This window comes from Alnus glutinosa, chromosome 1, assembly GCF_958979055.1.
Source record: "Alnus glutinosa chromosome 1, dhAlnGlut1.1, whole genome shotgun sequence".
NCBI lineage: Eukaryota > Viridiplantae > Streptophyta > Magnoliopsida > Fagales > Betulaceae > Alnus > Alnus glutinosa.
In genome coordinates, this window is record NC_084886.1 from 38019534 (window position 1) to 38031524 (window position 11991).

At 33.9% G+C, this 11991-nt stretch overlaps 1 protein-coding gene across 1 annotated transcript; it reads left to right on the forward strand.

The window, feature by feature from the left end:
- The first annotated feature begins 6301 nt into the window (after positions 1 to 6301).
- LOC133858857 (protein SRG1) lies at positions 6302 to 7926 on the forward strand. Its single transcript, XM_062294317.1, has 4 exons — positions 6302 to 6582; positions 6658 to 6905; positions 6996 to 7323; positions 7418 to 7926. The coding sequence occupies exons 1-4, from the start codon at positions 6334 to 6336 to the stop codon at positions 7664 to 7666; spliced, it is 1074 nt and encodes a 357-aa protein (XP_062150301.1). The 5' UTR covers positions 6302 to 6333; the 3' UTR covers positions 7667 to 7926.
- The last annotated feature ends 4065 nt before the right edge of the window (positions 7927 to 11991 follow it).

Sequence of the window (11991 nt, forward strand, 5' to 3'; positions counted from 1 at the left end):
ATAGAGAGAGAGAGAGAGAGAGAGAGAGAGAGAGAGAGAGAGAGAGAGAGAGAGAGAGAGAGAGAGAGAGAGAGAGAGAGAGAGAGAGAGAGAGAGAGAGAGAGAGAGAGGTGAAACTTTACGGAAAAGTCTCAAGGACCTTTAGTTTTGTTATTTTCTGATTGTTTTTTGTTAGTTTTTGTGTTTTGGTATTTTACAAATCATTGAGAGAAAACGACAGTTTTAAAGTGAAAAATGGAAAGTTTGGAAGAAAGCACATTTTGAGAAGGCTTAGATGATATGGTTTTAAATCAATGAAATGATTAAATCGAAATTTCTCTAATTAGAGTCAAAATCGGATTGGATTAAATTTCAGGTTTTGCATAAGTTATAGTATTTCAACCATAACTTTCAGCTTAAGTATCAGATTAAGGTGAAATCAGTGGCGTTGGAAAGCTAATTCAAAATTATACAAATCATTGTGAAATAGGATTTTCCTAATTCAAACGTATGCTATGTTATAAGTGCCCCGAAATATAAGAATGCGAATTTCCTTGCTCCTGGCGGCTGTAGACACTTCAAACCCTAGCATTCTTTTCTCTTATTAGGGTTTTAAGGGTTAGATGTGCCATTTTGAAAATATGGCTCCAAACTCTAGCAATTTTTTTTTTTTTTTTTTTAATCTTATTAGGGTTTTGAAGGGTAGAGGTTCCATTTTGAAAATATGGGTTTAACCTAATGTTTTGCTATAAAAATCCCATGATTAGACACATCTTTTTCATCGATCATTGTATATATACAATTTTCTTTTTAGAACATTATTTTAGCTCTCGTCTTGTTCTTTCTTTTGTATGTTTAAACTTCTTTAATATTTCATTTAATTTATTTAAAGTTATTTAGTCTCTATTCTTCTTTCTTTCTTTGTCATTTTACTTTATTTCTTTATGTTTTCATTTCAAGATTGTTCGGTGTTTTTAATCATGAGAGGCTAAAATCCTTAACTAAGGTTGATGATGAAACCTCATTAATGATAACACCTACACTCTTGTCAGGATGTTCATAGATTCAATGTTTTTTTTTTTTGTTTTTTTTTTTGTTTTTGTTTTTATTATGTTATATTCGAGTTCTATTTCAATTTATGGATTTATTTATTTAGATTGAGAATTTTATTTTAAGTGGATATTTGTTGTGTTTCAACCGATGGATGCATTGATTGATATATTTGAGATTGGGATATCCATTGTGATTCGTTTGACAAACGGATACAATGGATGATTTCTACTCTAAGGGATAATCGTTGTGATTTGCTTTTGAGTTGGATTCATCAAATGGTTTCACACTTTATTTAAGAACTTGAATATCAAGCTCATTTGAATCAAATTTATGAATAGAATGGAAGAGTATGGTGTTTGATTTGGTTTGATGAATTCCGATACCTTAGTGTTTTTCTTCTTTGTATTTTATTTTTTACTCATTTTTATTTCTTTGTTCTTAAAAAAATCCAAAATGCAACTCTAGGTTAAAATAGAATTAATTTAAATAGAAATTGATTTTTTTTTTGGTTTGCACACACTTCCCTGTAGATACGATATCGCACTTGCATGCACTATGCTACATACGACTCGTGTGCTTGAGAGTAAAATTTGCACATCAGATATCAATATGATGAATATGTTAAGAAGTATGAAGTTTAAGTTAGAAATTAAGATGACATGTATGTTAGGTATTATGATGTTTATGCTATGCAATATGGTGTCTTAGTCAAAGATATGATGCTTCACGCCGAGTATTATGATGCTGTTTATGTCGAAGATTATATTATTTCATGCTATAATGTATGATGGATTATGTTAAGGATAATATACGAAAAGTAGTTTTATAAGTCACAAATTTTAAAAATTAGATTTTTATTCAATTAAACATGAATAATATGAAGAGAAGACATACCTTTGATGCTTAAACCACAAGGCCAGGTAAATTGATTTGTGCTCTTAGAATTCCTAAGATCTTCTCCTCAATGACTATTCAGTGGCCAGGAGAGTAGGATTTATTTAATTATATAAGAACTTCCTAATTACTAAATATTACATTTGACCTCTCCATAAAATATTCGTGAAGAAATAAAGTCAATTAAAATTAATTTACTCACTTTATTTCTCATATCTCTTGATTCCTTGAGTACCAAATTTAATATTTTGATTATTCTCATTATCTCATACTATTACTATATTAGAATCAAATTCTATAGAGTATATTTTATTTTAGTAACTCCATACTAAAATGCTCATGCATGAGATTCAAAATAATCAATTCCTATTAAATCTATCTTAAGGAGATATTTCGTGCCTCATAAATTTTCAATTCCATCTTGAGGAACAATGTTTCCACAACACACCAACGTAAGCTATACAAGATCTCACTCGTAGATATATCAAAGAAATCAACATTTCATGTTTGAGTCTACAGTTCTCTCAGGATTAAGAATCAATGTTATTAGTAGCTGTGAGTTTAATTATTCAGTTGACAGTAGTTTATAGAATAATAACTCACGATGGTCCAATTCAATGTATTAATAATATACAAATATATTAACGAGAAGTCTCCACTCTTATGATCACGACAAATCATTGCCATTGATATGTTGTAGTCTTATAAGATGAAATGCCCAGTTTCATGCCCAACTGTGAACTAATATTTGTAAGTTATAAGGAACTTGTAATTTGGATCTTTTGTGTATTAATCCCATTAATACACCTAAATTACATACAATGTAACTTAAGGACTAGTATATTAATTAAATGAATATGCAATGCCCAAATGTTCAAGTAGTTCAAAAAATAAAATATATACTTTTATTAAATGAAAATGTCATTCAAATCGGTTTCTAAGGCATTATTCCTGACAATGATGTGATTGTCATTATTGGTGTGGGTGCCATGTGAATTTGTAAGGACGTTATAGTAAAAGATGCTGTCCTCTTAATAGCACTCATTTGGATTAAACCAAATGAGATCATATTTGAGACCAAACCAAATGACTTACAACATCCGATGATTGTCTCCAATTCAAACCTTATTTTGCTAAGTAAACAGCTTTTGACAACATAAAGATATCTTTGTTTCAATGAAAAGCTTGAAAAAAATTTAATGAATATAAATTGAAGGAGAAGTATAATGAAAATTACTATATTGAATATTTGGTAATTTAACCGCTTGAAGATTTCTTTAATAAGCTTTTCTTAAAAGAAAAAATAAATGCAAAGGTAGCTTTGCCAACTTGACATCTATGTGGCATAAAGGACATTAATTAATATGGGAAATAATATATATAAAAAAAAAAACATTCTTATAAGAATTGTTTTTTTTTTTTGTTAAAAAAAAAAGCATTAATTAGTTGATAAAGAAAAACTCAATTTGATTTATTTTCAAAGGAGAAAAGGTGGGAGAAGGCTTTGGGTTGGTCTATCTCTATCAAAATTAAAGTCTCTGAAAAAGAATTCTAAGACTATAATTGTAATTAGAACATAAACAAGCCCAAACATTAAATATTAAAGGAAACGAACATGTTTATTATTCATCTATGTGCTACGGTGATGCCTTACATTAAAACTTACACGTGTATTATATATGGTACAAGTCTACAAGATTTGGAATTTGGAGAGATTTTTTTTGCTTTTATTTATTTATTTTTGTTTTGCTTTAATTTCTGTAAGATAAGAAAGTGAAAAGGAGGACCACAAGCCTGAGGTGCATGACTTTATTTCGTCTAGACGTGCATAAGGGGGCTTTAATTTTCCGACACTATCCAATCCTCTTAACACTTTTTTTTTTTTTTTTTTTTTTAATTTTTTTTTTATTAATAATAGTTAATAATGAATATACATATAATTGCTCTATGTGCTATTTAAACTACAAATAATGTATTGGTCCGATGGCATTGAGTAATCCATGAAAAACTGTTTGGATTGAGATGGAGTCAATTTGGGTTAAACAATAGGGTTAAATACTTCATTGGTATTTGAGTTTTAGGGTTCGTTTGGGTTTGCGATTTCAAAAAGTGCGATTTAAAATAACGATTTTAAAATGTGCGATTTGAAAAAAGTGATTTTTAAAAACGCAGTTAAGCGTTTGGCAAAATCGCAGTTTGGCCTTTAAAATCGCGAATTTACTTTTAAAATTCTGCGTTTTCAAAAAAGCATCATCTTATCTGCGATTTGAAAAAGCAGATTTTCTGAGTTTTCAAATCGCAATTTTTAAAAACGCAGTTCCCAAACGATCAATGTTCTGCGATTTGGTTTAAAATCGCACTTATTGTCTACGAAATCGCAATCCCAAACGTACCCTTAGACTTTTTCTAAATTTAGTACCTGAGTTTTCATTTGTTTCATAGGTGGTACCTGAATTAGAGATAAAAACCTGTTTGGTACCTCTGTTATATTTTCTATCCAAATATTAAAGGTCCGTCAGAGGTTGACACGTACGTGACACTATATAAAAAAATAAAAATTAAAAAAAACTTTAAAAATTAATTAAAAATAATAATTTTTTTAAAAAAAAAAATTGAAAAAAAGAAAAAAAGAAAAAAGAAAAGAAAAAAGAGGGGTCTGCGGTGGCCAACCCCATGTGGGTATATATATGGGTGTGTATATATAAGAATTGATTTTTTGTCCAAAATGCAATGCATCGATCGTACTGCTCGAATTTTTGTGACTTGGAATCTCTCCAACACATTTTTCCATGTTGGACTTCACTTTTTCCCCCCACGCTTCTTGAAAACAATGGGTTTTTACTTTCTAAGATTCTCAAGGACGATTTTCCTACGCTTCTCTTTGGGGGGGGACATCTTTCTATTTCATCCTACACAGTCGGTGCACCTTTTTCTATCATTTTTTTTTTAATAGATGAGAAGAAAGTTACAGATAACTAAAACAATAATAAAAAAAATTACACTATCCATCACAGCAATCCATTCTACGGCCTTGAGGAAGATCATCAAGATGGAAGAAAGTTATCGAAAAAGTAGTTGTCAGTAAAGCTAGTTAGTTGTAGCGGTGCAATCAGAGACCTTTATCTGAGTCTACATGTTATGATCCAAAATATCAATTAATTCCTCCTTCCATATACGTACGCACATGCATTTTCTGGGATAATTTCTAAAACCCCTTTTGAATTTCTATAATAATCGCTTGAGGTTTTTGATAATTTGATGTCCTAATATTTTCATCAGTTTCACTAATTAAGAATTATAGAAAATCTTCGTCAAATCGAACCCAAGTTTAAATAAATTAAACCCAGATATTTCGAAGATTAACCTCTAACATTTTATGTGGGTGACACCATATTCTCTAGCATGCTGTAGGGCTAAGTGGGGGATCAGTAGCACTATTCATACACAAATTAGTTATGCATATATATATATATTAGAGGGTCTTTTTTTGGACTAAAAGATCTACAGAGATACAAAATAGACGGTGTTAGAAAGCGTGGACCCTCAAGGAAGGGGAACGGTAGACAAAGGCATGATGACAGCAACACTATATCTGGTCTCCAGAGGTGGAGACATCTACTTAGCACAATGAAATGGCCCCTACGTCTACCACTCACATAAGTCTGCAACAAGGGACAATTATCAGTACCACTACTGCTAGATTCCCAGCTCTCTTTAAGCATAAAAAATTGAAAAAGAATCACATGTTTCGTTTCATAGCTAGAGATCGATGACTATGTTACACATACAAGAAACAACCCCAATTGTTGTGTAATTAATTGGCTGATTTAATGGCCTTTTATATATGTGTTTCAATCTTGTCCAGACGTTTGACGTTATATATGATGCAGAATGAAAAATAAATAATTGGGTCTTTCATTATTAGTGATTCAATAATGAGTTTGGCATCAAGTCAGTCAAATTAGGGTTAGGTTTTTGTCGTTGTCGATTCAAGCGTTCTCTTGTAGTACTCCAATTAAAACAGATTAAAATTGATGAATAAACATATTTTGTTTCCTCTGTTTGGTGATCGAGATGTCAATCTTTTATCTTTCGTGTTCTTTATCCGTTTGCGTGACAGTTCTTCTTCCAATGCTGCATCGTTTGCATATGGCGTATATATATATATATATAAATATCTTTTTTGGTATTGATCTGTTTGCGTGACAATTCTTCTAATGCTGCGTCTGCGTATATATGGAGTTAGATGTATATGAATTAATTTCATAAAGTGCATAATGTGGGCCACCCACAAATCACACTCAACAAAGTGCTTAGATGTATGTTTCCCTCCCCCTATAAATAGACGAGTTTAAGTCTAGTGTTACCAAGTAGATTTCTTATTGTTAACCTCTAGATTCTGTTTCCATGGCCCCAGTACCACTTTCTCCTCCCATCAAGGTTGGGCACATAGACGATGTCCAAGAACTAAGAAAGGGTAAGCCAACTACGATTCCAGAAAGATTTGTAAGGGATATGACTGAGAGGCCAGAACCAGCCACAGCTCTATCATCTCCTACTGACATTCCCATTATTGATCTCTCCAAGCTTGTAAAAGGAAACAAAGATGAAATTTTGCAACTTGCAACCGCCTGTGAGAAGTGGGGATTCTTTCAGGTACGTACATATACATGCCTTAAAAGAATGGTGATCGTGTTACTTTGTAAGCTAATGTTTTTGTTATTCTGTTAGGTGATTAATCATGAAATTGAGCTGTCTTTGCTTGAGAGCATAGAGAAGGTGTCCAAGGAATTCTTCATGCTACCAGTTGAAGAGAAACTAAAGTACCCAATGGCCCCAGGGACTGTTCAAGGATATGGGCAGGCGTTTGTTTTCTCAGAGGACCAAAAGCTGGATTGGTGTAACATGTTTGCTCTTGGGGTTGAACCCCACTTCATAAGGAACCCAAAGCTATGGCCAACAAAGCCTGCCAAGTTCAGGTAAAAGCTGTGCTGTGCTGTGCTTATTCCTGTAATCTGCAATCTTTTGGTTAATTACTGATCACCTCATATATATTTTTGTCTCTGCAGTGAAACTGTAGATGTTTACTCAAGAGAAGTGAGAAAAGTTTGCGAGAATCTGTTGAAATATATAGCCATGAGCCTAGGCTTGAGACAAGACATCTTTGAAGAGATGTTTGGGGTGGCTGTGCAAGCCATAAGGATGAACTACTACCCACCATGTCCAAGGCCTGACCTTGTTTTAGGTCTGAGTCCACATTCAGATGGAAGTGCTCTCACAGTGTTGCAGCAAGGAAAAGGCAGCTCAGTAGGTCTTCAAATCCTTCAGAATAACAGATGGGTGCCTGTTCAACCCATCCCAACTGCTCTTGTAATCAACATTGGTGACACCATAGAAGTAAGATATATATCTGAAATTTTATATATATGTATATATATAACTTCTTTGTTCAAAGATCAACATATCTTAACTTGATTTTCAAAAATTTCAGGTTCTTACAAATGGGAAATACAAGAGTGTGGAGCATAGAGCAGTGACTCACAAGGAGAAAGACCGACTGTCAATTGTCACGTTTTATGCTCCTAGCTACGAAGTAGAGGTTGGCCCGATGGAAGAATTGGTGGATGAAAACAGCCCATGCAAGTATCGACGATACAATCATGGAGAGTACAGTAAACACTATGTAACAAACAAGTTGGAAGGCAAGAAATCCCTGGATTTTGCCAAGATTCAGGCCTAGAATTAATTCAAACTAAGAAGGCTCCACCTTGGGATGCCCATTATTAGACTTTGTATAAAATATATATATATAAAAAAGTACTATGATCAAGTTTCACTTCCCTACGTGTTGGAAATAGAATATTACCAAATCACTAGTTAGTGGGTATGCATATGATCGATCCAACCGATTGTGGATCACTGGACTGCACTGTTCATGTCTAGCTCATATTTTGTATAAGCTGTCAAATTAATGGATTTAAGCTTAATTTTCTTGTCAAATTGTCTTTGTTGTGAGGACTTGGATGACTTATAATTAGCAGCTGTAAGCAGAGAATCAAACAAGAACCGAACAGAAGCAGATGCCACTTTCACTGTTTCCTCTCTAATATTCCTAATAAGGAAAGAAGCAAACAATCATGTGGGGGCGCCGTGATCGATCCAAACAACACCACCACCCAATATTTTGAAAGAATCAAACAGAAGATGGACAAAATCATGTGTGTTCCATTGCTCTAGGGTAAAGAGCTTTTTGTTAGCGGTGGGAGAGAAAAGAGGCCCGCAAATTATATATGCATGTGTACCTCAGCTTCATACTATACATGTCATCTCTCTGTTACCCACTAGACTAATTGCATCATCATTTAGCTAGTTAATTAATTATGCCTCTGGGCTTTGTTCAACTGAACACATCATTCTGGTTGCATAGGTCATCTTTGACGGATCTGGCTAATTTTTCAACCCAAATTTCACAAAGCTCGTTGCATCGTCAATTCCTTTGCTTACTTGGTCGATCTCTCAAGCACCAAATATCCAAATGGAACTTTAGAGACGGCACTTGTACACGGGTTAGTCAATCTTAAGAAACGGGAGAAGCCTATCTGATGATAGTGTGCTTCACGCCAGCTTAGAAAGGGAATCGGGTTAAAATTCTTGAACCGGGACATGGTAGTTAATGGTAACGTTAGAGAGTTCGGAGACTTCAGTGGGGGCTTTGAGAAGAGTTATTTTTTCTATTTAACAGTCAGCCGAAGGTAGAGTCCAGCAACTGAAAGAGCACTGCACTTTGCGTGATGTCCAATGCACCTCCGATGGCCACCCGGAGTAGCGAGTACCTTCTACCCCGGTCGTACTCATAACCGTATCATCATCAAATTTCACAAAGCTAGCTCATTATATATATTTTAATTTCATAGTGATCCACGACGTAGGTGGTTGCAATTATATATAATAGCTACCGTACCTTTGTTCCCTTTAATTGCTTAGTTTGTTTCTCATGTCATGAATATTGTTTGAGCTCCTTTGTGCTCTACTTATTGCTAGCACTTTAATGTCATTCCGCTTAATTAGAATCATCAAAAACCCATCACAAGTTGCTCACTTAGTGCTTTCCTCACACCAATAATATGAATAAAATCAAATTGCAGGCGATCGACATTCTTTAAATGATTATCTCCACCCCCAATTACTCCATCAGCCCACCGGAAAAAGAATCAGCTTAAATTGTATTAATTAATTAATTTTGGGTACTGAATTGTCGTGTGAACAAAACTAGCTATACAAATTTTAAGTAAAATTTATTGTTAAAAACTAACTTGCAAGGTTAGCTGGGGTCATGACATATAGAGGTCGTCTTCTTTGTGACTCGATCAACTACAAAATCGCAACTCATTTGATTTTATACTTGACGAACTGCATCCAATTCCATATTACTCGACGTGGTGGCCAGTTCTGATATTAAATAATACAAGCTAGATAGATGTAAAACTCATCTTTGAAAGAAGTTACTTCAAAGCTTATATATATATACACATAATTAAGATTATAGTACTTATTAACCCATGTGAGGCATTCAAGGTCGTAACGACTAGCATCGATCTAGATAATCCCATAGAAACATTTTAATTTCCAAGCGAACGATCTTACAACTGACGAACGTGGACATGTTAATATGCTATATTCATAAAAAAACAAAACTACTTTGTAAAACAAGCAAAATGGAGTCTAATTCCAACAGTGAAACAACCTTTGTATAATTTGGTGAGGGTAGAACACGTGTTTGACAAACATCTATGCAACACATAACTAGCTAGGCGGCCTTGACTCATTCTACTTTTGAAAAATGACAACCCACTAACTAAAAACCTAGTGCAGTACGTAGTGCTCACGCCAAGGTGTGCTGCATGTTCCTAACTTGCCATTACTGCATTATTATCAGTTGTTGTGGAAATTTCACCACCTTTTCCCCCAAACTATCCTTTTCAAGAACTCGTTTTAGGCTTTGGGGTTGGGGGAGGGGGGAAAGAGGAGGGTGATCTCATCAAATGGGTCCCAAATTCCAAGCTTGAGATCGAAGCTTAAACTGCCCATATATATATATATATATATATATATATATATATATATATGTATATATACCAGCAGACATGCTTAAAGAAATAATTTGTTGAAGACTAAGCAAGCCACAAAAGGCTGAACCATTGGAAGACAGAAAAGCCACAGAAGGCATGGAAGCAAATTAATTGCAATGACAAAGAGAATTGAACCGTTAATTTTGCTCCATTCACTTAATTCCGTATGTGTTTATATAAAACAAATTGGAAATGAATGTTGGCACTTTTGTTTGAATTCAACGCATTATATTCATTGAACCACCTTCGCAAGTTGCGACACTTGTTCACGTTCGATTGTGTGTTAATCCAGCACCAACTTTGAATTACGTTTGATGGCCCCCATAACGAATAAGACTGTTCATGCATGCTACAAAAGACTAAAACTATTCTTTCTTTTGGTGTACGTCTGTTTGTTCAATAAAGACTAAAGTACAGTGCATGCATGAGCTCGAACTTGTTCCTATAAACTGTTTCTGACAATTTTTTTTTTTTTTTTTTTTACAAGGAATAAACATAACTTTCATTAAATAATAAAAAAAAATTACGTTCACTCTAAACTATCACATAACTATTTTTAAATGGTTTCAATTCCTCTAATTGTTTGGTATATGTGGTCGCCCATTAGGGTTGCAAGAAGTGTTACTCTTGCACATTTGACTAATCACATTGTGATTACCTGCCTAAGAACTTATGCCGTGTCAAACGGGTAAGAAAAAGCACTCAAATTTTCATCATCATGACCAAGTTGCAAACTTCCATTTGGGATCGGGTCTCCAAATGATCACTTCCTTGATAGTTTGAGCACCATATGAACATTTACAATCTTAAACAGATCGAGGAGAATTAAACTTTTTTTTATTTATTATTATTTTTCTAAAAAATAGAGATAAATGCAGATATGAAACATATATAAAAAGATATCAAGGAAATAAGACCGTAACGGAAATAAAATCAGAAAATAAAAGAAAATTTAATAGGAAATAAATGAGAAATATTGGGTTTCCTTAACGTCCGGTCCCTAGCCCTTCAAAACAAATATTGTCGATTATTAACGAAACTTGTGTCCTCGATCCCATGGCGGCCACCATTTCCTCATCAATGGTAATATCTCATAACTAATGCCAGTGGAATTAGAAAAAGAATTTTTTTTTTTTTTTTTTTTTTTATAGCTCATTTTATTAAGGGCAACACACAAAAAATAATAAAATAAAATAAAATCAATATTACCCTTCTTAGACATTATATATCTGACCTTCACAATTTGGAGCAAACTTCGGTTTACAGTCAGTTGACTTTGTTGAATACTTGTCAAACTTGAGATCATAACTGGTTGCCATACTGGTCCTTACAAGATGTGGTATAGTACTCCCAACCTTTTTTGTAGGTGTGCTCAGTAGTTGCACAATCTATTTGCCAGCATAAACATGATTGAAAACTGATAGAAAAGTAAATGACTGGGTCCTGCCTGCTATATGCAAGTGGGACATGTAATAACTAATGGGCGCCCATCAGTGGCAGCCCAACTGTACTGTGTAGCGACTAGCTAGTATGGAGCATTTAGACTCTGGATATCTTATACATGTATCGCTCTAGTATCATGATCTACCCTCGGGAAAGAAAATGCTCGAAATTCAGGAGCCATGCAAACTCGTGGAACAACTCTAATTAGTTCCAGTTTTGGTGTAAGAGAGAGACAGAGGTACCAAATTTTTTTTTTTTCCCATTACGTTATTTTTCTAACATCCTTCTTCAGACCAATGAACTGAATATAGTCCGCACTAATCGGTATGGAAATTTTAGATCCAATGATCAAGGTTACATGCAGCGCAGATCTTCATTTTATTTCATCTCCTTGCAGATTTGTTCCCGTCCTTTTTTGAAAAGCCAAAAAGTCGGAAGCCTTATAGTAAGTAACCTAGGAAATAACATTAAGCAAAGAAATTTATAGAAGGGG